We start from the raw sequence: 23,798 nt of genomic DNA on the forward strand, positions 1-23,798 counted from the left end.
GCCCTGACGTGGATCCCTCCAGTGAACACCGGCGCGCCCCATCCAGAGGCCCAGAAGGTGGAAGGGCGCGACGAATGCAAGAGGAGCGAGGCATGGTTACTACCCGAGGGGTGAACCGCCTTTTAAAGGCAGGTTCCCCCACTCGCGCCTCGAAGCATCACGGGCAAAGTCTCCCCCGATGCGCACCAGGGTCCCCACCCTATGTCACGGGGGTCGGGCCCCACATGTCACATAGGCTGACCCGAAGTGCGAAGAAGGCATACCGCCGCACAAGGAGCGTGCAACCGCCGCGCGGTTATGCGCCCCTTCATTTTCGCCGCAACCAGCGGTCAGGAAGGCGAACCGCCGCACAAGGAGCGTGCAACTGCCCCGCGGTTATGCTCCCCTTCATCTTCACCGAAACCAGCGGTCGAGAAGGCGAACCGCCGCACAGGAAGCGTACAACCACCCCGCGGTTGTGCGCCCCCTCAGCTTCGTTGCAACCGGCGATCCAACATGGGGGCCCAGGCCCACATGTCATGCAACCAGTGCGCCGGTTACTTGGTGCGGAAAGATCGCACCGCCGCTTGCGCCAATACCACGTCCCCTCGGGGCCGTCGCAGAAGACTAAAAAGATAAGTTTTCAGAGCCAGTGCAGCGACTCAAGGCACTTCGCGCATGGCCCAACAATGACATTAAGTACGAAGGTCACGGGCCAGTCAACCGTGGGAACAGGCGTGGCAGTCGGCGTGACCATAGGCGGGCCGACAGTAATTGCATCAACAAGCGCGCAAGAGCAGCACGCCAATCACCAATCAGACTCTGGCCCCACCTGCAGGCTCGCATCCTCCCCTGAGGCAGGCCCGGAGGCCACTGTCGATACCCTAAATCAGGGGTACCCTCTACTACAATATAAAGACGCTGAAAACGTACGACGTCTCCTGGCCACACGGAGAACGGTACCCGACGCCACCACATGGGCAGGTCTAGGGGCACCACGTGGCAAGGAAAGATAATACACCCCAGGATGCATCATTGGGTTCAGACCTCCACAGAGGAACACCGGACCCCTGTACGCACAGCCCGGACCCTCGAATGCAGTTCGGAACTCCCAAGAAGGCATGTCGGGTCCCTCGGACGGGCCCCAGGTCCCTCTGATAAGGTTCGGACCACAGCAAGGTCCCGGGACGGGGGGAACCCCGGCATGAGTGAGGGTCCGGTGCTGGCACGTGTCCAGGCCTTGTCCTGTGCTCCCCGCGCAGGCGGAGACCTACTACTGCCACGTGGCTTGTGGCCCGTGACATAAGCCAACGGGCGGGGCCTGACGTGAGGCCTCTAAAGCCGCACGGTCTCTGCATTTATTGCGGAGAGGACGTGCCGCCTGCCACCATGCTGACAGACGATGTGCCCTCTCAGCATTTAATGCGTCCTGTCCACTCCGCTGGCAGACGACGTCAGGGTTCATCCTGCAGACGGCGCGCCTGTCCAGTCTGTTGTCAAACAGTGCGCCCGTGCCATGCGACACATTGTACTCACCATCCCTTATACAAGAAGCTTCCCTTGCACGCCGAAGATATGCAGACCTCGGATGTCAGGGCGCGAGAAGATTGCTCCAGCGGCGAACATTTGTAGCTCCAAGTGATATATCCATTGTGTTCCTGGGCCCACATGTCGGGGCACAGTACCTTTGTGCATGCCCCCCTTTGAAAGTCGCCTAGAGGGGGGATGAATAGGGCGAATCTGAAAATTATAAACTTAAGCACAACTACAAGCCGGGTTAGCGTTAGAAATATGAACGAGTCCGAGAGAGAGGGTGAAAAACAAATCGTGAGCAAATAAAAAGTGAGACACGATGATTTGTTTTACCGAGGTTCGGTTCTTGCAAACCTACTCCCCGTTGAGGTGGTCACAAAGACCGGGTCTTTTTCAACCCTTTCCCTCTCTCAAAAGGTCACTTAGACCGAGTGAGCTTCTCTTCTCAATCAAACGGGACACAAAGTCCCCACAAGGACCACCACACAATTGGTGTCTCTTGCCTTGGTTACAATTGAGTTGATCACAAGAAAGAATGAGAAAAAGAAGCAATCCAAGCGCAAGAGCTCAAATGAACACAAGTCACTCTCTCACTAGTCACTATTTGATTTGGAATGAACTAAGGACTTGGGAGAGGATTTGATCTCTTTGGTGTGTCTTGTATTGAATGCTATAGCTCTTGTAAGGTATGGGAAGTTGGAAAACTTGGATGCCATGAATGGTGGGGTGGTTGGGGTATTTATAGTCCCAACCACCAAAATTGGCCGTTGGGAGGCTATCTGTCGCATGGCGCACCGGACAGTCCGGTGCGCCACCGGACACTGTCCGGTGCGCCAGCCACGTCAGCCAGCCGTTGGGTTCTGACCGTTGGAGCTCTGACTGGTGGGGCCTCTGGGCTGTCCGGTGGTGCACCAGACAGGTCCTGTAGACTGTCCGGTGCCCCTTCTGCGCTTGCTCTGACTCTAGCGCCACTGTAGCGCATTTAATGCGGTTGCAGTCGACCGTTGGTGCGAAGTAGCCGTTGCTCCGCTGGCACACCGGACAGTCCGGTGAATTATAGCGGAGTGGCCTCCTATTTTCCCAAAGGTAGCGAGTTCAGCGTCAAGTTCCCTAGTGCACCGGACACTGTCCGGTGGCACACCGGACAGTCTGATGCGCCAGACCAGGGTGCCTTTGGGATGTCTTTAGCTCTCTTTATTTGAACCCATCTTTGGTCATTTTATTGGCTTGTTGTGAACCTTTGGCACCTGTAAAACTTATAGACTAGAGCAAACTAGTTAGTCCAATTATTTGTGTTGGGCAATTCAACCACCAAAATCAATTAGGAAAAAGGTGTAAGCCTAATTCCCTTTCAATCTCCCCTTTTTGGTGATTGATGCCAACACAAACCAAAGCAAATATAGAAGTGCATAATTGAACTAGTTTGCTTAATGTAAGTGCAAAGGTTACTAAGAATTGAACAAATAAATTCTCATAAGATATGCATGGATTGTTTCTTTATTTTTAGCATTTTGGACCACGCTTGCACCACATGTTTTGTTTTTGCAAATTCTTTTGTAAATTCTTTTCAAAGTTCTTTTGCAAATAGTCAAGGAACAAATGAGTAAGATTTTGAGAAGCATTTTCAAGATTTGAAATTTTCTCCCCCTGTTTCAAATGCTTTTTCCTTTGACTAAACAAAACTCCCCCTCAATCAAATTCTCCTCTTAGTGTTCAAGAGGGTTTTAGTTATTAGTTTTGAAAGGGGATGTACCAATTTGAAATTCTAATAAGATACCGATTGAAAAATCATCAATTGAAAAATCTTTTCTTAACTCAAATTTTTAAAAATTGGTGGTGGTGCGGTCCTTTTGCTTTGGGCTAATACTTTCTCCCCCTTTGGCATGAATCGCCAAAAACGGATACTTGAGTGAAATATAAGCCCTTATAACTACTTTCTCCCCCTTTGGCGAACAAAATATGAGTGAAGATTATAACAAAGTTGGAGAGTGGCTTGGAGTGACGGCGAAGGATGAGTAATTTGATGGAGTGGAGTGGAAGCCTTGTCTTCGCCGAAGACTCTAGTTTCCTTTCAATCTATGACTTAGCATGAATTACACTTGAAAACACATTAGTCATAGCACATGAAAGAGACATGATCAAAGGTATATTAATGAGCTATGTGTGAAAAACATTAAAAGAAATTCTGGGAATCAAGAATATTTAGCTCATGCCTAAGTTTGTTAAATGTTTGTTCATCTAATGGCTTGGTAAAGATATCGGCTAATTGTTCTTTGGTGTTAATATATGCAATCTCGATATCCCCCTTTTGTTGGTGATCCCTTAGAAAATGATACCGAATGGCTATGTGTTTAGTGCGGCTATGTTCAACGGGATTATCCGCCATGCGGATTGCACTCTCATTATCACATAGAAGAGGAACTTTGGTTAATTTGTAACCATAGTCCCTGAGGGTTTGTCTCATCCAAATCAATTGCGCGCAACAATGGCCTGCGACAATATACTCGGCTTTGGCGGTAGAAAGAGCTACGGAATTTTGCTTCTTTGAAGCCCAAGACACCAGAGACCTTCCCAAGAACTGGTAAGTCCCCGATGTGCTCTTTCGATTAATTTTACACCCTGCCCAATCGACATCCGAATAACCAATTAAATCGAATGTGGATCCCCTAGGATACCAAAGCCCAAACTTAGGGGTATAAACTAAATATCTCAAGATTCGTTTTACAGCCGTAAGGTGAGCTTCCTTAGGGTCGGCTTGGAATCTTGCACACATGCATACGGAAAGCATAATATCCGGTCGAGATGCACATAAATAGAGTAAAGAGCCTATCATTGACCGGTATACCTTTTGATCTACGGATTTACCTCCCGTGTCGAGGTCGAGATGCCCATTAGTTCCCATGGGTGTCTTGATGGGCTTGGCATCCTTCATCCCAAACTTGTTTAGAATGTCTTGAATATACTTCGTTTGGCTAATGAAGGTGCCCTCTTGGAGTTGCTTAACTTGAAATCCCAAGAAGTACTTCAACTCCCCCATCATAGACATCTCGAATTTCTGTGTCATGATCCTACTAAATTCCTCACATGTAGATTCGTTAGTAGACCCAAATATAATATCATCAACATAAATTTGGCATACAAACAAATCATTTGCAAGTGTTTTAGTAAATAGAGTAGGATCGGCCTTTCCGACTTTGAAGCCGTTAGTGATAAGCAAATCTCTTAGGCATTCATACCATGCTCTTGGGGCTTGCTTGAGCCCGTAAAGCGCCTTAGAGAGTTTGTAAACATAGTTAGGGTACTTACTATCTTCAAAGCCGGGAGGTTGCTCAACATAGACCTCTTCCTTGATTGGTTCATTGAGGAAGGCACTTTTCACGTCCATTTGATAAAGCTTGAAGCTATGGTAAGTAGCATAGGCAAGTAAAATGTGAATTGATTCTAGCCTAGCTACGGGTGCATAGGTTTCACCGAAATCCAGACCTTCGACTTGTGAATATCCCTTGGCCACAAGTCGGGCTTTGTTCCTTGTCACCACACCATGCTCATCTTGTTTGTTGCGGAAGACCCACTTGGTTCCTACAACATTTTGGTTAGGACGTGGAACTAAATGCTATACCTCATTCCTAGTGAAGTTGTTGAGCTCCTCTTGCATCGCCACCGCCCAATCCGAATTTTGAAGTGCTTCCTCTACCTTATGTGGCTCAATAGAGGAAACAAAAGAGTAATGTTCACAAAAAAGAGCAACACGAGATCGAGTAGTTACCCCCTTTTGAATGTCGCCGAGGATGGTGTTCACGGGGTGATCTCGTTGGATAGCTTGGTGGACTCTTGGGTGTGGCGGCCTTGGAACTTGTTCATCTTCCTTATCTTGATCATGGGCATCTCCCCCTTGATCATTGCTCTCCTCTTGAGACAGCTCATTATCTTGATCTTCTCCTTCATCATCTTGAGCCTTATCCTCATCTTGAGTTGGTGGAGATGCTTGCATGGAGGAAGATGGTTGATCTTGTGCTTGTGGAGGCTCTTCGGATTCCTTAGGACACACATCCCCAATGGACATGTTCCTTAGCGCGACGCACGGAGCCTCTTCATCATCTAGCTCATCAAGATCAACTTGCTCTACTTGAGAGCCGTTAGTCTCATCAAACACAATGTCACAAGAAACTTCAACTAGTCCAGAGGACTTGTTAAAGACTCTATATGCCCTTTTGTTTGAATCATATCCTAGTAAAAAGCCTTCTACAGCCTTAGGAGCAAATTTGGATTTTCTACCTCTTTTAACAAGAATAAAGCATTTGCTACCAAAGACTCTAAAATATGAAACATTGGGCTTTTTACCGGTTAAGAGTTCATACGATGTCTTCTTGAGGATTCGGTGTAGATACAACCGGTTGATGGCGTAGCACGCGGTGTTGACCGCTTCCGCCCAAAACCGATCCGAAGTCTTGTACTCATCAAGCATGGTCCTTGCCATGTCCAATAGAGTTCTATTCTTCCTCTCCACTACACCATTTTGTTGTGGCGTGTAGGGAGAAGAGAACTCATGCTTGATGCCCTCCTCCTCAAGGAAGCCTTCGATTTGTGAGTTCTTGAACTCCGTCCCGTTGTCGCTTCTAATCTTTTTAATCCTTAAGCCGAACTCATTTTGAGCCCGTCTCAAGAATCCCATTAAGGTCTCTTGGGTATGAGATTTTTATTGCAAAAAGAACACCCAAGTGAAGCGAGAATAGTCATCCACAATAACTAGACAGTACTTACTCCCGATGATGCTTATGTAAGCTATCGGGCCGAATAGGTCCATGTGTAGGAGCTCTAGTGGCCTGTCAGTCGTCATGATGTTCTTGTGTGGATGATGAACACCAACTTGCTTCCCTGCCTGACATGCGCTACAAATCCTGTCTTTCTCAAAATGAACATTTGTTAGTCCTAAAAAGTGTTCTCCCTTTAGAAGCTTGTGAAGATTCTTCATTCCAACATGTGCTAGTCGGCGATGCCAGAGCCAGCCCATGTTAGTCTTAGCAATTAAGCAAGTGTCGAGTTCAGCTCTATCAAAATCTACTAAGTATAGCTGACCCTCCAACACTCCCTTAAATGCTACTGAATCATCACTTCTTCTAAAGACAGTAACACCTATATCCATAAAAAGACAGTTGTAACCCATTTTGCATAATTGTGAAACGGAAAGCAAATTGTAATCTAAAGAATCTACAAGAAAAACATTGGAAATGGAATGGTCAGGAGATATAGCAATTTTACCCAATCCTTTGACCAAACCTTGATTCCCATCCCCGAATGTGATAGCTCGTTGGGGGTCTTGGTTTTTCTCGTAGGAGGAGAACATCTTCTTCTCCCCTGTCATATGGTTTGTGCACCCGCTATTGATGATCCAACTTGAGCCCCCGGATGCATAAGCCTACAAAAGAAATTTAGTTCTTGATTTTAGGTACCCAAACGATTTTGGGTCCTTTGACATTAGATACAAGAACTTTAGGTACCCAAACACAAGTCTTTGACCCCTTGTGTTTGCCCCCAACATACTTGGCAACTACCTTGCCAGATTTGTTAGTTAAAACATAAGATGCATCAAAAGTTTTAAATGAAATGTTAGAATCATTTGATGCGATAGGAGTTTTCTTCTTACGCAATTTAGCACGGGTTGATTGCCTAGAGCTAGATGTCTCACCCTTATACATAAAAGCATGATTAGGGCCAGAGTGAGACTTCCTAGAGTGAATTCTCCTAATTTTGTGCTCGGGATAACCGGCAGGGTACAAAATGTAACCCTCGTTATCCTGAGGCATGGAAGCCTTGCCCTTAACAAAGTTAGACAATCTTTTAGGAGGGGCATTAAGTTTGACATTGTCTCCCTTTTGGAATCCAATATTCCAATGCCATCCTTGATGCCAGGGCGTCTCCCAGTATAGAGCATGCTTCTAGCAAATTTAAAATTTTCATTTTCTAAGTCATGCTCATTAATTTTGGCATTAAGTTGGGCTATGTGATCATTTTGTTTCTTAATTAAAGCTAGGTGATCATGAATAGCATCAACATTAATGTCTCTACATCTAGTGCAAATGGAAACATGCTCAACAGTAGATGTAGAGGGTTTGCAAGATTTTAGTTCAACAATCTTAGCATGTAAAATGTCATTTTCACTTCTAAGATTGGAAATTGTAACATTGCAAACATCTAAATCTTTAGCCTTAGCAATTAATTTTTCATTATCATTTCTAAGGCTAGCAAGAGAGATATTCAATTCTTCAATCTTAGCAAGTAAACTAACATTATTATCTCTAAGATTGGGAATTGAAACATCACTAACGTTAGAATCAACCTTAGCAATTAATTTAGCATTTTTATTTCTAAGGTTGGAAATAATATCATGACAAGTGCTTAGCTCACTAGATAATTTTTCATATTTTTCTATTTCTAGAGCATAAGCATTCTTAACCTTAACATGCTTCTTGTTTTCTTTAATTAGGAAGTCCTCTTGAGAGTCCAAGAGTTCATCCTTCTCATGAATAGCACTAATTAATTCATTTAATTTTTCCTTTTGTTGCATGTTTAGGTTGGCAAAAAGGGTACGCAAATTATCCTCCTCATCACTAGAATTATCTTCATCACTAGAGGATGCATATTTAGTGGAGGATCTTGATTTTACCTTCTTCTTTTTGTTGTCCTTTGCCATGAGGCACTTATGGCCGACGTTGGGGAAGAGGAGTCCTTTGGTGACGGCGATGTTGGCGGCCTCCTCGTCGGAGGAGGAGTCGGAGGAGCTCTCGTCGGAGTTCCATTCGCGGCACACATGGGCATCACCACCCTTCTTCTTGTAGTATCTCTTCTTTTCTCTCCTCTTGCCCTTCTTGTCGTCGCCCCTGTCACTGTCACTTGATAATGAACATTTTGCAATAAAGTGACCGGGCTTACCACACTTGTAGCACACTTTCTTGGAGCGGGATTTGTAGTCCTTCTCCCTCCTTTGCTTTAGGATTTGACGGAAGCTCTTGATGATGAGCGCCATCTCCTCATTGTCGAGCTTGGAGGCGTCAATGGGGAGTCTACTTGATGTAGACTCTTTCTTCTTCTCCTCCGTTGCCTTGAATGCGATCGGTTGTGCTTCGGGCGTGGAGGGGCCATCTTGCTCGATGATTTTCTTTGAGCCTTTGATCATCAACTCAAAGCTCACAAATTTTCCTATTACTTCCTCGGGAGACATTAGTGTGTATCTAGGATCACCACGTATTAATTGAACTTGCGTAGGGTTAAGAAAAATGAGTGATCTAAGAATAACCTTGACCATTTCATGGTCATCCCATTTCTTGCTCCCGAGGTTGCGCACTTGGTTCACCAAGGTCTTGAGCCGGTTGTACATTTCTTGTGGCTCCTCCCCTTGGCGAAGCCGGAAGCGACCGAGCTCCCCCTCGATCGTCTCCCGCTTGGTGATTTTTGTCACCTCGTCTCCTTCGTGCGCGGTCTTGAGTACGTCCCAAATCTCTTTGGCGCTCTTCAATCCTTGCACCTTGTTATACTCCTATCGACTTAGAGAGGTGAGGAGTATAGTGGTGGCTTGGGAGTTGAAGTGCACTATTTGGGCCACCTCGTCCTCATCATAATCTTCATCCCCTACGGATGGTACCTGTACACCAAACTCAACAACATCCCATATACTTTTGTGGAGTGAGGTTAGGTGATATCTCATCATATCACTCCACCTAGAATAGTCTTCACCATCAAACGTCGGTGGTTTGCCTAATGGGACGGAAAGTAATGGAGTATGCTTGGCGCTTAGAAGTGACGGACACGGCGTCGGATCCGGATGTAGAGGGCGAGGAAGAGTCGGTCTCGTAGTAGACCACTTTCTTCATTTTCTTCTTCTTCTCGCCACTCTTGTGCGATCGAATGCGTGAAGGGGATCCATCCTTCTTCTTGTTGGCGGACTCCCATGATGGAGCCTTCCCGTGGCTTGTAGCGGACTTCTCACCGCCTATCACCATCTTCTTGGCGTGATCTCCCGACATCACTTCGAGCGGTTAAGCTCTAATGAAGCACCGGCTCCGATTCCAATTGGAAGTCGCCTAGAGGGGGGGGGGTGAATAGGGCGAATCTGAAAATTATAAACTTAAGCACAACTACAAGCCGGGTTAGCGTTAGAAATATGAACGAGTCCGAGAGAGAGAGGGTGAAAAACAAATCGCGAGCAAATAAAGAGTGAGACACGATGATTTGTTTTACCGAGGTTCGGTTCTTGCAAATATACTCCCCGTTGAGGTGGTCACAAAGACCGGGTCTCTTTCAACCCTTTCCCTCTCTCAAACGGTCACTTAGACCGAGTGAGCTTCTCTTCTCAATCAAACGGGACACAAAGTCCTCACAAGGACCACCACACAATTGGTGTCTCTTGCCTTGGTTACAATTGAGTTGATCACAAGAAAGAATGAGAAAAAGAAGCAATCCAAGCGCAAGAGCTCAAATGAACACAAGTCACTCTCTCACTAGTCACTATTTGATTTGGAATGAACTAAGGACTTGGGAGAGGATTTAATCTCTTTGGTGTGTCTTGTATTGAATGCTATAACTCTTGTAAGGTGTGGGAAGTTGGAAAACTTGGATGCCATGAATGGTGGGGTGGTTGGGGTATTTATAGCCCCAACCACCAAAAGTGGCCGTTGGGAGGCTGTCCGCATGGCGCACCGGACAGTCCGGTGCGTCACCGGACACTGTCCGGTGCGCCAGCCACGTCAGTCGGTCGTTGGGTTCTGACCGTTGGAGCTTTGACTGGTGGGGCCTCTGGGCTGTCCGGTGGTGCACCGGACAGGTCCTATAGACTGTCCGGTGCCCCTTCTGCGCGTGCTCTGACTCTGGCGCGCACTGTAGCGCATTTAATGCGGTTGCAGTCGACCGTTGGCACGAAGTAGCCGTTGCTCCGCTGGCACACCGGACAGTCCGATGTGACACCGGACACTGTCCGGTGCTTCACCGGACAATCCGGTGAATTATAGCGGAGCGACCTCCCATTTTCCCGAAGGTAGCGAGTTCAGCGTCAAGTTCCATGGTGCACCGGACAGTCCGGTGCGCCAGACCAGGGTGCCTTTGGGATGTCTTTAGCTCTCTTTATTTGAACCCATCTTTGGTCTTTTTATTGGCTTGTTGTGAACCTTTGGCACCTGTAAAAACTTATAAACTAGAGCAAACTAGTTAGTCCAATTATTTGTGTTGGGCAATTCAACCACCAAAATCAATTAGAAAAAAGGTGTAAGCCTAATTCCCTTTCACCCTTCAGCTATAAAAGGGGAGGCATGCGGCGTTACAAGACAAGCTCAATCGGGAGGCTTAGACTAAGAGCATGTACAACAAAGTGACCTATAAAAATGCTCTATAATTTAAAAATGAATATATTTTATAGAATTTAGGGCACCAACAAAACATTCCGTTCCAACAGTAAAAACCTCAAATCTAGATTATAGGGCAGCCCACTGCGGTGTAGTATATTTGAGGCACTTGAGAGAGTGTTTATATTTTTTTGACCAAATTTTATAAAATAAAGTATTATTGGAGTAGTTTTTCCTGTGTACAACCCCATATTTCAATTTAAGTCTCCAGTTTGAGACATTATTGTCCGTACTTGGACAGCAGGGCTTCACCAAGAAGGTTTTCCTCTCCTTCCTTCTCTTCTAAAATTTTAGTGGCTTCAAATGACAATGGACAGGCTATATAGGGGCTAGGGAAATGTCGCCAGTTTCCTAAATATCGCTAACTCGACATTCCATCCAGGTTTTTGTCACCAATTCAGTTGGCAATGAGTTAGAGACAGCAGTATAAATTTGCAATTTTTTTAAAACGATGGTATATTTTTGATTTTTTCTAAAAAATAAAAAATCCAGGCTGGGGAGTCTTTTTTTATTTATTGATTGCAGCCCATGTACTCTTATCTCAGCAAAAGAAGGAAAGGCCCAGGAGGCGTAGCCGTCCAGGGTATTTACTTGTTGGTGGCGTTGTGCCCCTGCCAGGCAGTGGCAAAAACCAGATCTAGGGTTCTTACCCAGAGGCGGCGACGGCGGGCAACTACTCGTGCAAGGCGGAGGCGGAGATGGAGGCGGCGGAGGTGGAGATGGAGGCGGCGGAGGTGGAGATGGAGATGGAGGTGGAGGCGGAGAGGAAGAGCGACGGCGACGGGGAATACGAAGCTAGGAAGAAGACTCCGATGCGGTGGTTGCGGGGGAATGTAGAGCATTCTGATGCGGAGGTTGCGGAGCGGCAGAAGAGGATGAAGCAAACCCATGGTCATCTGGATGACAAGGAGGGGGAGGAGGCACGGAAAGGAGACATTAAGAGAGAAGGGCAATCGGAGAGCGCAAAGTCCAGGTCAGAATCCAATGACCAGAAAAACAAACTGATGTATGAGAGGTACTTGGAGTGGAAGAGGAGGAACGAGGAGAAGGAGGAGGAAGAGCGTAGGCGGTACCCCGATAAGGTAAATGACCCTGAAGCCTATCAAGCTATGTTGTTCAGGCAGAGCTGGGACAACTGCTATTTGAAGAAGTACGGTAGCTTCGATAAGAAGAGTGAGTGAACTTGTTGATTATCTCGTTCTTGATCTGCACGTTAGTTACCTATTAATTTGGTTCTTGTTGCTTTGGTTGTCATATCTCGAATCGTTTCATACTTCATGGATCAATCTAGTCACAATGACGTTCCTTTGATATCAAGTGATATAAATGTGGTAGGATCGGAACTAGATCGATGGACAAGAATAACTTGAATGCCATCCATGCACATGTTAGTTGCTGTTGTTACTGCTTACTCCCTCCGTCCCAAACAAAAAAAAAACAGTCATCCTAGGTTTGTCTTAAGTCAAACTTTATTAAATTTGACCAAATTTATAGAGAATTTTTTTTGACTTAGGACAAACCTAGATTGACTTGTTTTTTTTTTGGGGACGGAGGGAGTAGTCCTTACTGCTGCTACTATCCACAATTGGGCTCTAATGTCCTAACTCATCTGAAATCTCCTTTGACTACATGCAGCTAATATCCCTTGCAAGCGATTTACACATAATCTTCCGCCACGCGGTGGCACTGCTAAGCAAACTGTACAAGTATTTTATGTCAAAGTTGGAGGAATAACTGGAGGTCTACAGTGGCCGCTTGAGGTGTTTGGTTTGGTTGCCCTACGTGACTCATTAGATTATAATCGTAATATTATCTTTGAGCGCGAAAGGGATAAATGTCAGATACTCACCGATCAGGTTCGGAGTGTTTCTTACTTACAGCTGTCATTTCTTGATTATTGCCGTGCCACCTATTCCTACATTTCTTGCTTCTTGCCGTGCTGCCTATTCCTACATACTTTGTTATAAGCCCCGTGTAGCTGTTAACATGCAAACATGCTAGTTATACCATGCAGTTGTTGTACCAGCTGTTTATCTGAACCAATGTCTTTAGAATAAAGTGTTGCACATGGTAATGCGATATTATAGCTTGTACAAATTACCATGACTCCCATTCCTAGTGTGGCGATGCCTATTACATTGGTCTCATGTAGATAGCTCAAACCATGTACTCCCTCCGGTTCAAAATACTTATTGTTTTAGCGTGTTGTACTATCTTTGTAATCCTTGTTCTAAAACTTCTAGGCAATTTTAAGGCATGTTTGGATGGGCTAGAGATTATAGAAATCCGGGTTAGGGATACAGAGTATGAAAATCCGGATATTAAACCTTGAGAGCAATATCTAGGGCTGTTTGGATCCTTGGATAGAGGTGTGGTGAGTAGCAATAATCCCATGCAATATCTACTGTTAGCTGGGTGGAGCCAGATTATGGGATTATAGGAATCTGGGTGGTTGGATATATATTTTTTTCAATCTACATCGTAATGTGAGCTGGTTTGATCCTTTACATATATTTTTAGCTGGTTTTCATAATGTGTAGCCTTCCAAACATTGCCTTAGACTTCCTTTTCCAGTCTTACCCTTCCTTAAATGCATCACTAGCTGATGTCTTATTGCTAGCATGCAAGCATGTATATATTTGGTACCATACAGTAATTGTACACGTTTCTCCTAACCAAATAATCTTGTAATTCTATTACCAGCTGCATTATACATAGTGGTATTATATTATTGCTTTGCAGAAATTAGCACGACTCCCATGCCTAGAGATCCCCTGCTTGTTACTTACATTGGAATCATGTAGACAGCTGAAACATTGTATAAACATGCTGGTAGAGGAACATAAGTTTGGCATGTCATTAGATTTGGTCATGTGTGTTGGTTTGATCAGTGCATGAAGAAACGATCACCTTTGTAGATGAAAGTAGGAATCATGTTACTGTTGTGAGCGGATGGGTGTGTTTGTTGTCTCGGTAACATGACAGTGACAGTTTTAACTTGTATAGTTGATAGTTTTTCCGATGTATTTTGGCAAGGGCAATGTTTCGGGGTTGATTACCAATCTCAAACGAATACGCTATGATAAGCATGGTTACTTTTACTAATTGTTGCTGATGCATCGAGCTATCTCATCATTTGCTGCATACTTCATGCCATGCGCTTTGCCTGTTTTAGTGTTTTGTATGCGTATTGATTATGCTGCTCAATGCTTACATCCTGTTTCACTTCAGAATCCGTATTTAGAACTGACAGGCCCTGTGCGTGCTGTCCTCCTATCTGGTCGTGTGATATTTGAGGCTTCATTGTATGTGAAAGGTGCTACTAGATCTGATGACAAAGAATTGAGCCTTCTAGCTATTACTTCATTGGGGGTATTCAATGATGCTCACTCATACTTGATTGAGCACTCTTACACTAGCAGACTTAGCACACTTGAACTGATGCTTGGTTATCTTACTTATTCTGTGGAAGCTACAATCGAAGTGCGAGTCATTTGCGGGACATGGCCAGCTGATGGTTTTCGTTTCATCTTTGAGGCCAATGCCGGTATAGGACAATGGATTGTGTTGCTTGAGACTGCAGAGACTGCAGATGTTGGTGATAAGATCAGCCTTGCACGGCAGGTTGTTTCTGTTGACTATCATAGAGATAGAGAGCTGAAGGTTGTGGCCACCATTACGAATGGTTCTGCTACCTATACAGATGAAAAGGGCTTCAAACCTCTGAAAATGGGTGCAAGCTCCAAGGAACTTAGTATCGGTGGCTTAGGGTTGCAAGTCACTGTTTATTGGTCCTGCTTCCCATTTGCACCGGTTTAGTTAGTTTAAATATTTTTTATTTATTCCCATTTGCTCCAGATGAAATGTTTTTTCTGCTGTTTGTTTTCTTCTCTTAAATAGTTTCTATTTATTTATTTATGTTAGGGATTTTCTTGAGATCTTTATTTCGGTATGTATCTATATGTAAAGAAGCAACAAGCAGCTTGTTTCTCTCGGGTGCTTGTACCGTAGAGAGAGAAAAAAACTACTCCCTCCGTTTCTTTTAAGTTGTCGCTGGATAATATAAAATTGCACTATCCAGAGACAACTAAAAAGAAACGGAGGGAGTATTGTGATTAAATAGTAAGGTTTTCATTTGTGCTCTTGCCATGATGCAACCTTGTAAGCAGTCTGTATATATGTTGGCATGGAAGAAATATCCCCGCTGGACCGTAGAACTGTTCAAGGATCTAGCACTTGCATGTGCTGGTGTCTTGTTCAGTAGTTAGAGCAAGCTGATTCGTTTTCTTTTTCTGTTGGAAGGGAAAACGGGTAATTAAGCTAGATATATTTGCTGGCTGTTAATAAAACTTACGAGAGCTAGATTACATAAAAATAAAGGAAAAAAAGCATTTCGTCCACTTGCAAAAGTAAAAAAAAACCGACAAGAAAAAAGTTACAACAATGCGTTAGCCGGCCGGGTGTAGTATTTGCTTGGAATGTAATAACCCTACCAGTTTGTTAGGGATTATTTAAGCAAGTATCACGTAAGTACGGCCAGGTGTATGTCTATACCGAGTGTCTTACTCTAGTTAAATGTGATCGTTGTTGAAAGTGTTACTTTGTCGAGTAAAATGTGATCGTTGTTGAAAGTGTTACTTTGTCGAGTGTGACACTCGAGAAAGCGCCGAGCACTCGGCAAAGTGCCGAATTCCAGTAGTGATATATTGGTTTGCTTCACAGAGCAGAAAAAGCCATGCAGAGCCCTACCACTCACGCATATAGTTCCGGGCATGTGATTGAGTACAATGTACTGTAGTTGATAATCAGGTGCACGTAGTTCCCTATGCTTTACAATTAGATGTTGTTTAGTTCACGAAATGTGACGACAGTAATGATTAGGTATCAGTGGTAATAAATTTGAATAAGCCGGTATTAATTTCTAGTGAAGTATTTGATTACAGTTGAATCTAAACAAACATGGCCGTACATGGCCTAGTGCAAGTGGCCCGACTTCACCGGCTCCTAAAAATTTGAGGGTCCCCACTTTTGATGTGTTATTGGATACTTTAGATATGTCTAAATCAGTGAGACATACTCGCATATAGAAAATGAACGCGAATAGTTACACCGCGCGATACAAAGGCACAAGATAGAGCCGCCACCGATCCTGCGAGGCATAAGGTACCTATCACCAATCTAGATAGGTCCTATACTCAACACGTCTCAGTAGTCAACACATAACATCAACATCTAATAGCAAACCGACAAGATTGTAGACAAGAATTTAAACCTTATATGGGAACGTGGTGACTTGACCATCAATTGATTCCATCAGCATCACGTATGCATTAGCCAATGAAACCACTAGTATTTTTTACTGACGTCACTAGCCGATTACAATAAACTAAACCCCATTAATTAAATAATGTATTCATTTTGCTAGGTATGTACTAGTTTAATTAATTATTTTGTCCTTTGTTCCTCGCGAAGAAATAGAGAGATCAATTCTATGGTCACATTTAAAAAAATATAAAATATGATTTGTATGAAAAGCCAACAAAGACTAGTCTGTATTTCGCTCCAGGGCCCCAAAAAATATAGATATGGGCATGTAAACAAACATGATCTATGTGAACTAAGGAGGAGGTTCCTCTGACGTACTGCAGGGGGCAGTAGGGTCACTGCACGCGGGCCCTGTCGCACGCGGGGGCCACGCGGCAGTGCCCTCTCCCCACGTCAGAGGATCTCGTTCCGTGAACTAAACGGTACCTTAACGCTTGAATGTAGGACCTGTTTCAGTCAATAATGTAGTTGATATATTCAAGTCTAGATGCAGATGGATAACAAGAAAATACAGCGCAATTGGTTTAGCTTAGCAAATGTGGTTGAGGTCGATGATTCAGGGCTGTGCCTGTATGTGCTTTCCCTCCCCGCACTTTATCGACAGAACACCAAAGCCGCTTTATCAAGACAGAAGAAATGTGTGCGGTCTTTAAGAATTACTCTATTTTATTTGTTTCTATATCACGCAATCTTTCTGAAAGTTCTGGGTGTGGCACACTGCAATGGTGTTCTGAAAGGAATCTAATAAGCAGCAGATTTTATTAAGTGGTGGAGCTCTGTAAAAATAACGTAACACCCTACAAATGTAACGATATATTACTTGTCTTTTAATTTTTCGCGCTTTAGGGGTAGTAACATTTAAAACAATCCAGTGAAACTGTGACAGATAGGGAAAGAGGATCAGACATTCGGGAACAATTACTCACAATAGGGGAGAATCACGGGCACATAGCAGCAGACAGTCAGCACTCAGCACACAACGCTCGGCGCTCAAGTGGTCGCTTCCCATTGGCTAGGGAGACGCTCCGCTCTCGCCTATGAATAAGAAAAGAAAGGGAATCAAGTTGAGGAAGTTGTATAGTTTGGGAGAAGATGTAATGGTAGGAGCAGATTTGGGCGGTAGCGTGGCACTGCTACAGGGTCGCAGGGAGGCTGGAGGCGGGATGGCGGAGGCGGATACTGGCCTAGCAGTGGCGGATGCCTGAGTCAGAGCCCTCCGGCCGCTTCGGAGGTTGCTGCTTTGTGCCATCGCTGGATCCGTAGAGCCTAAAGGCGTGGAGAGCGATAGAGGACTGGATGTAGACAACCGCGCCGCTAGCAACATAGGAAGCGCAGCCGCGCAGGTTTGCAAAAATAATTGAAAGAGCATGTGTTCTCGTGACTCGAGCGACTGAGGGAGGCCGCCAGCGCTAGGCTCAATCGCTGAAGCAGGATGTATTTTGGGCCACATTTTATGCTGAAATGTATTTTGAGCTAAATTTTTTTGTTAAAAAAACATATATACAAGAGAATTTTTGGGCTGCGCCCCGGGGCACGGTCCAGGTGGCTCGGACCCAAATCCGCCCCTGATTTTATTAGACTTTATTTTTTAATAGTACAAGTACTTTAAGGGGTGTTTGGTTTTTTAGAGAAAATGGAAATCTATTGAGAAAAATGGTGTTGCCAAACTAGTCTTGAAGAGACGAAGACCCAAAAGAGACGACGTCACTATACTGTAATTACACTGTTGTCCAATACATTCCGGAGATGTAGTTGGTAACCGGGAGCATGGATGTTTTTTAGGTTATCAACTCACGGTTACCCTCTAAATGACCTTGTCCTGTAGCTGGACGCGACACGTTTGACAAGACGCTACAGGTACCTAGCCTAACGTTTTAGGGGGTGTTTGGTTGCTTCTGCTTAAGTTTAGCCCGGGTCACATCAAACGTTTAACTTTTAAATAGGAGTATGAAATATAGACCCAACCAACTGGACTAGATTCGTCTCGTCTTTTAATCTTCGGCTGACAAATTAGTTTTATAATCCGACTACATTTAATACCCGGAACGGAGGTTCAAATATTCGATGGGACAAAGGCTAAATTTTAGCGGGGTGTAACCAGGGGTGTTTGGTTGCTCCTGCTAAAGTTTAGCCCGGGTCACATCAAGCGTTTGACTTTTAAATAGGAGTATGAAATATAGACCCAACCAACTGGACTAGATTCGTCTCGTCTTTTAATCTTCGGCTGACAAATTAGTTTTATAATCCGACTACATTTAATACCCGGAACGGAGGTTCAAACATTCGATGGGACAGGGGCTAAATTTTAGCGGGGATGTAGCCCCTGTCCCATCGAATGTTTGAACCTCCGTTCCGGGTATTAAATGTAGTCGGATTATAAAACTAATTTGTCAGCCGAAGATTAAAAGACGAGACGAATCTAGTCCAGTTGGTTGGGTCTATATTTCATACTCCTATTTAAAAGTCAAACGCTTGATGTGACCCGGGCTAAACTTTAGCAGGAGCAACCAAACACTGCATTGTGCCTTGCACCTGTTCCCGTCCACCTGTCAGGGCCCGACACAGAGAAATCACAACACCCAAATATGAAAGCCACCCAACCCAAGGGGGGTGTAAAGGTGTTTCTCTATTCTCTACAATGTATAAGTTACTTACTACCATGATAAATAGTGCACACTGCAATTTATCCATAAAGAGAAACTTTTACTTTCTAGAACTTTATATTTACTTTGTCTAGAGGACGAATCATGCTACTTACATATAAAAATAAGGGCAAACAATTTTATACAGGCCATATACAGTGAAAGTAAAAAAAAATGGGACCTCAAATTCTCTTAGACATAACACCTAGAGTAAGAAGCATCAACAAGAAAGAGAATAAGAAATATCCTCATCCTCAATGTAACTGATCTTCTTCTTCCACAAAATTGTTGAAATAATGGATGTTATAAATCGGCTGAAAGGATCCTGCAAGCCTTCCATTTCATAATGACCAAATCGCCAATCCCGCAATATGAATGATCTCTGGATAGGCCGATCCAGACCCCCTGAAGAACAATAATTTTTTTATTTCAGCTAGTTTTTTCCCTTCTCTTTGTGCCCTTCGGTAGTTATATGTAACACAACTTAAGAGTTGTAGTATGAATTCAATATAAGAAAACCAACACAGAGCATCACTCTCGACTCTAAGAAGTCTGAAGACAATAATATTAATTGTCATATTCTATAGTATGTCGACTTATCATGTTTTTTTAGGAGAAACAAATCATCACCCAATAATAATGTCAAAATATAATAAAATGTTTTGGAAGGAATAATCACATACCTGCATACATCCGGCCATGTTTATCTACTGCCCTAAAAAACGGGCGTGTTTTCTTCTGAAACGCTGCCTGTTGCAGCTCCCTCCAAGCAGCCAACCTGTCATGTCTTGTGATTTTCCCAGTTGTAACAATCTGAAGTTCAAGTGCATTTTGTTAAGATTATCAAAGAAACATCAAATGCTAATATGAAAAAAGGAGTGAGAAATTATCACAAGTCTACACATTTATTTATTTTTTGTTTTGCAAAACAAGGGATACAAGAAACAAGATGCACAAACATTTCAAATTTGTTTTATACTTCTATGGACAATGGGTAGACAGGTTACTGTATAAAAATTTGATGAAACCAGAGTTCACCTTAGAGAACAAATAGTATGATGGCCTAGGTTTCCGTGCTAGGTTGTTAGCACGATCAACAGCCACAAGCCCAAACTTAGGACCATAGCCATCTGCCCATTCCCAATTATCTGACGTTGTCCAGAATAGATAACCAAGCACAGGCACACCCTTCAAAACAAAATGTCTATCAGTGTTGGAAGCTACATATGCATGACCGGTTAAAAATGTTTTCAGTACAAATTAATTTAAGAACCGACCATAAGGATTGCAGCATAAATGGCTAACAGGTGCTCCAGAATATATGGTTTCCGGATCAGATCAGTCTCATCAGAAACTCCATTTTCAGTAACTACGAAAGGTATATTCAAGCTCTTGTATCGTTCGTTAAACCGAATCAGAATACGAAACAGCCCGTCAGGATAAACACCCCGACCAGATTCGCTGTACTCATCATTGTCCACGAGCTTTAGGCCAGGGCCTGATATCACCTCCTGCATGAAAACAGAGCAACCATCAACTCGCTGTTTTAAATGTTCATTAAAATTTTATCTAAGAAGATAGTAGCGTTTAGTTTACCTGCCCGTAGTAGTTGATGCCAATAAAATCCAATTTGTCACATATGCTATCGATGTAAGGGAAAAGGGTCAATGAATTAGCCAGTGTGACAGCGGCAACATCAAACAGACCATAGGGTCGTGTAAATGATACATGATGAGCGACACCAACGACCGGCTTCCTTTTACTTTCGCTGTAGATAATCGCCAAAGAGTTAAAAACTCATAGCTGTGGAAATTTAATTAGTTATTAGAGAAATTGCATTTCGAGTAACAATGTTGTATATATACCCTTTTGAATGTATGTAATCGTAGGCTTCCGCATGTGCAATAGCCATCCAATGCAATGCTTGGTTGTATACACCAGTCGGCAAAGCAGACGTCGCTACCTCGATTGCATTAGGGTCACCACCAGGCCAAGCACCGGCACAATAGGTCAGCATCACAAACACATGAGGTTCATTGAAAACCACCCAGTAGTCCACCAAATCTGATACACGATCAACAACAAGCCTGCACATCCAAAGCTAACTTTATTTTTTAACATATTCATGCAATGGATCGGAAGAGTACTGACAGACAGTTTGACTGCATATGCTAGAAAGGATGGATCACCTCACAAAGTCCAGAAAGTACTTGACCGTTTTTTCCATCCTCCACCCGCCATATTCTCCGGCCCAAGGTGGAAGCGAGTGGTGAAACAGCGTAAGCATCACTTTCATTCCATAGTCACGAACCCTTTGGACGATCCATCTATACCGCTCGAGCGCCGCAAAATTGACCTAGACAAAATTGGGTACCGTTTGGTTCAAATATTTGTAACGTAATGGGTAAATGATTACGTTAAATCATGTTTGTTTTAGTCCAACCGTAATCAGATACCGTACTAAAATTTGATACCGGACTATTCAAACTTCTTACCGCCTGTAATCAAGTGTAAACCATTACCATTACCCTTTACGTTACATTTCGTGAACCAAACAGCACCTTGATGTCTGTGCCTTATTCCACCATCGCAAAGATTACAACACATTACACAGAGAAGAGAGAGAGAGAGAGAGAGAGAGAGAGAGAGTATATAAATGTTCAGAGAAACCATATGAAGTGTAGAGTGGATTCATAATACTCACTGAGCTCTCGAGGTCTTCGATTGGTTCCTTCGGCATTACCCTCGTCCAATCAATCCCCATGCGGAAAACACTGATCCCAGTTTCCTTAGCAAGTTTCAACTCAGTATCAGGATCAGACCAAAACTTAAGCCTTTCTTGCCTGGATTGTCCAAATGTCAGACAAACAGAAGGGTTGGGACTTGGGACAACATCTACAACAGTTGAGCAGACAACATAAGGTACGGTTGGGACTTACGGGCAAGGGACATTGTGCCAAGCCGCAACGTTGTGGCTGCAACTGTCACCAGCAGCAGCAGCAGAACCTGACTCACCACCCTCAGCAAACATTTCAAACCCCCTGAGCATCGCCTCCATGGCGATCTTAAGAGGCTTCCTCAACTCTCCATCACCATCCCTATCATCATCCCCTCTGGACGACCTACGAGAAGCCAACTGAGCACCTCCGTCCCCTGCAGCGGACGCCATCACCGCATCTGCTGTCGTAGGGTCGCGCATGGCCTCCTTGTCGTCGCAGGAGTGCTCCACCGCAAACTGAAGCCAAGCGTCTTCCAACCTGTCCTCCACATGTGCCGGCGCGGTCGCTAGCCCAAAGAAGAAGCTGTCATCTTCTGCTAAAGAATTACACACACACACACCATCAGGAATAGGATACAGGGCTTTCCATGTCGCATGGAGTTAAACTGCTTTCCAATAATCATGTGTCTGTTCGTATGAATTTCAAATCTACGAAGCAGATTCTCTGACTTGTGCGGACTAACAATGGTGTACGGGTTAAGACTGAATATTATGCAGGGATACACAGTACGCTGGACCCGCAATTTCGCATGAACCCTCTCTGTTTTATAGTCTATTTGTTTAGAATTATAATCTGCTCAGATTATATGAGAGATGTTTGAACGTACTAGAACTAATAATTAGCTGCTAAAATTAATTGTATGCATCTAAACAATCTAGCTAATAGTTCAACTATTAGCTATTTTTAGAAAATTAGCTAATATTTATCTAGATATTTGTTAGCTAGCTAATTCCAATACTAATTTTTTAGTCAACTAACTATTAGACCTACAGAATAGTCTAGGTAGGCCTATGACTACCCAGGAATTTGGCTCAAACAAACTAGTACTCATCGTTTAGGTCGAAAGAAACAAATATATGCATCTTGCAACCTAATTTGATGAACTGAATGCATTAAGAGATATTTTATTTTTTCTACTCATGTATTGAATCAGTGGAATATATATATATATATATATCAAATTATATACAATATTATATGTCAAACAATTGTGCTCAACTACCTTAAGTTCAAATCCTAGGTCCGCCACTGACTATTAGTTCTAATGCATTCAAACACCCGTATAATCTAACAAATTTAGTTGGTTTCTTTGATTAATTCACATATCTGTGTATCAATTACTCGTCTTGAATTAGAAAGGTAACCGATTCCGCAACAAATTACCATACATCAGAACTATACAAATGAGCCAATGGTGTTGCAGGAAACCCAAACTGGCAACCCCACCAATACGATAACCAGAACCATCATTAGACCCAAGCAGGAGCAGCCGAAACAAGTGCAAGGCGGACAGGGGTTGAGAGGGGCGGAACGAAGAGGAGAAGGGGACCTGCGGCGTCCTCGGCCGAGGCGGGGCGGAGGGCGCGGAAGTCGGCGACGGGGTCGGCGGACTCGTCGATGGGGTTGGGGATGCGGCGGAGGTGGCGGCGCCGGTAGCGCGCGAAGGAGACCGCGTTGGCCGCAGTCACGGCGGCGGCCAGCAGGACGGCGAGCCTCGCCGCCGCCGCCAGGAACGCCGGGAGCGGCATTTCCGCAACAGCGCGCCTCTCGCTCGCGCTCGCTGTGTGGCTCTGAGATCTTTTGTTGTGTGCGTGGGGAAGAGATGGATGGATAGGAGTGGCGGGAAGCATCGGCTCGCGGAGGGAGGATGAGGAGGCCCAGTTCTTAGCGGCCGGACACGTGGCGAGAGGAGGTGGCGCGCGCCTGGTGGTGTGGGGTAGCACAGGACCCACTCAATTTGAAACTTTGACGACCTGCTGCTACTTTTTGGTCTAGCTGTTTCTTGGTTGAAGTAGAAGCTATTTTCTTTTTGTCAAATAATATCATAGTAGAGTTTTACGTGATTCAAACCTCACACAGAAACGCCTTTTTTAAACGTTTTTTTATTTATTTTAGAGAATCCAAAAAAAACTCTCAATTATTTTTTC

The 23,798-nt window shown here is 44.2% G+C and overlaps 2 protein-coding genes across 3 annotated transcripts; one reads left to right on the top strand and one right to left on the bottom strand.

Annotated features, from left to right (window-relative positions):
• Positions 1-11,447: 11,447 nt before the first annotated feature.
• On the top strand, positions 11,448-14,896 carry LOC100278480 (uncharacterized). Its single transcript, NM_001352908.1, has 3 exons — positions 11,448-12,077; positions 12,540-12,760; positions 14,136-14,896. Exons 1-3 carry the CDS (start codon positions 11,603-11,605, stop codon positions 14,721-14,723), a joined length of 1,284 nt encoding a protein of 427 aa, NP_001339837.1. The 5' UTR covers positions 11,448-11,602; the 3' UTR covers positions 14,724-14,896.
• A 3,960-nt stretch (positions 14,897-18,856) lies between these two features.
• LOC732778 (beta-glycosidase-like) lies at positions 18,857-23,516 on the bottom strand. 2 transcript variants are annotated; one of them, NM_001112398.3, is made up of 10 exons: positions 23,201-23,501; positions 21,811-22,183; positions 21,576-21,714; positions 21,061-21,227; positions 20,737-20,958; positions 20,468-20,639; positions 20,149-20,382; positions 19,910-20,059; positions 19,555-19,684; positions 18,857-19,276 (listed from the first exon to the last, which is right to left on the bottom strand). In NM_001112398.3, exons 1-10 carry the CDS (start codon positions 23,499-23,501, stop codon positions 19,092-19,094), a joined length of 2,073 nt encoding a protein of 690 aa, NP_001105868.3. In that variant the 3' UTR covers positions 18,857-19,091. The 2 variants fall into 2 exon arrangements, with proteins under 2 accessions (NP_001105868.3, XP_008668665.2); XM_008670443.2 differs by having other exon boundaries at positions 18,912-19,276; positions 21,811-22,186; positions 23,201-23,516.
• Between the last annotated feature and the right edge of the window lie 282 nt (positions 23,517-23,798).

This window comes from Zea mays, chromosome 2, assembly GCF_902167145.1.
Source record: "Zea mays cultivar B73 chromosome 2, Zm-B73-REFERENCE-NAM-5.0, whole genome shotgun sequence".
In the NCBI taxonomy this organism is placed as follows: Eukaryota; Viridiplantae; Streptophyta; class Magnoliopsida; order Poales; family Poaceae; genus Zea; species Zea mays.

Excerpts from the sequence above, each read along its gene's own strand:
- LOC100278480 (NM_001352908.1), top strand. The coding sequence starts at position 11,603 with ATGGAGGCGGCGGAGGTGGAGATGGAGGCGGCGGAGGTGGAGATGGAG. Across the intron at positions 12,078-12,539 it reads CGGTAGCTTCGATAAGAAGA|CTAATATCCCTTGCAAGCGA; the intron begins GTGAGTGAACTT and ends GACTACATGCAG. Across the intron at positions 12,761-14,135 it reads GTCAGATACTCACCGATCAG|AATCCGTATTTAGAACTGAC; the intron begins GTTCGGAGTGTT and ends GTTTCACTTCAG.
- LOC732778 (XM_008670443.2), bottom strand. The coding sequence starts at position 23,501 with ATGCTTCCCGCCACTCCTATCCATCCATCTCTTCCCCACGCACACAAC. Across the intron at positions 20,060-20,148 it reads TTTATGCTGCAATCCTTATG|GGTGTGCCTGTGCTTGGTTA; the intron begins GTCGGTTCTTAA and ends TTTGTTTTGAAG. Across the intron at positions 19,277-19,554 it reads ACATGGCCGGATGTATGCAG|GGGGTCTGGATCGGCCTATC; the intron begins GTATGTGATTAT and ends ATTGTTCTTCAG.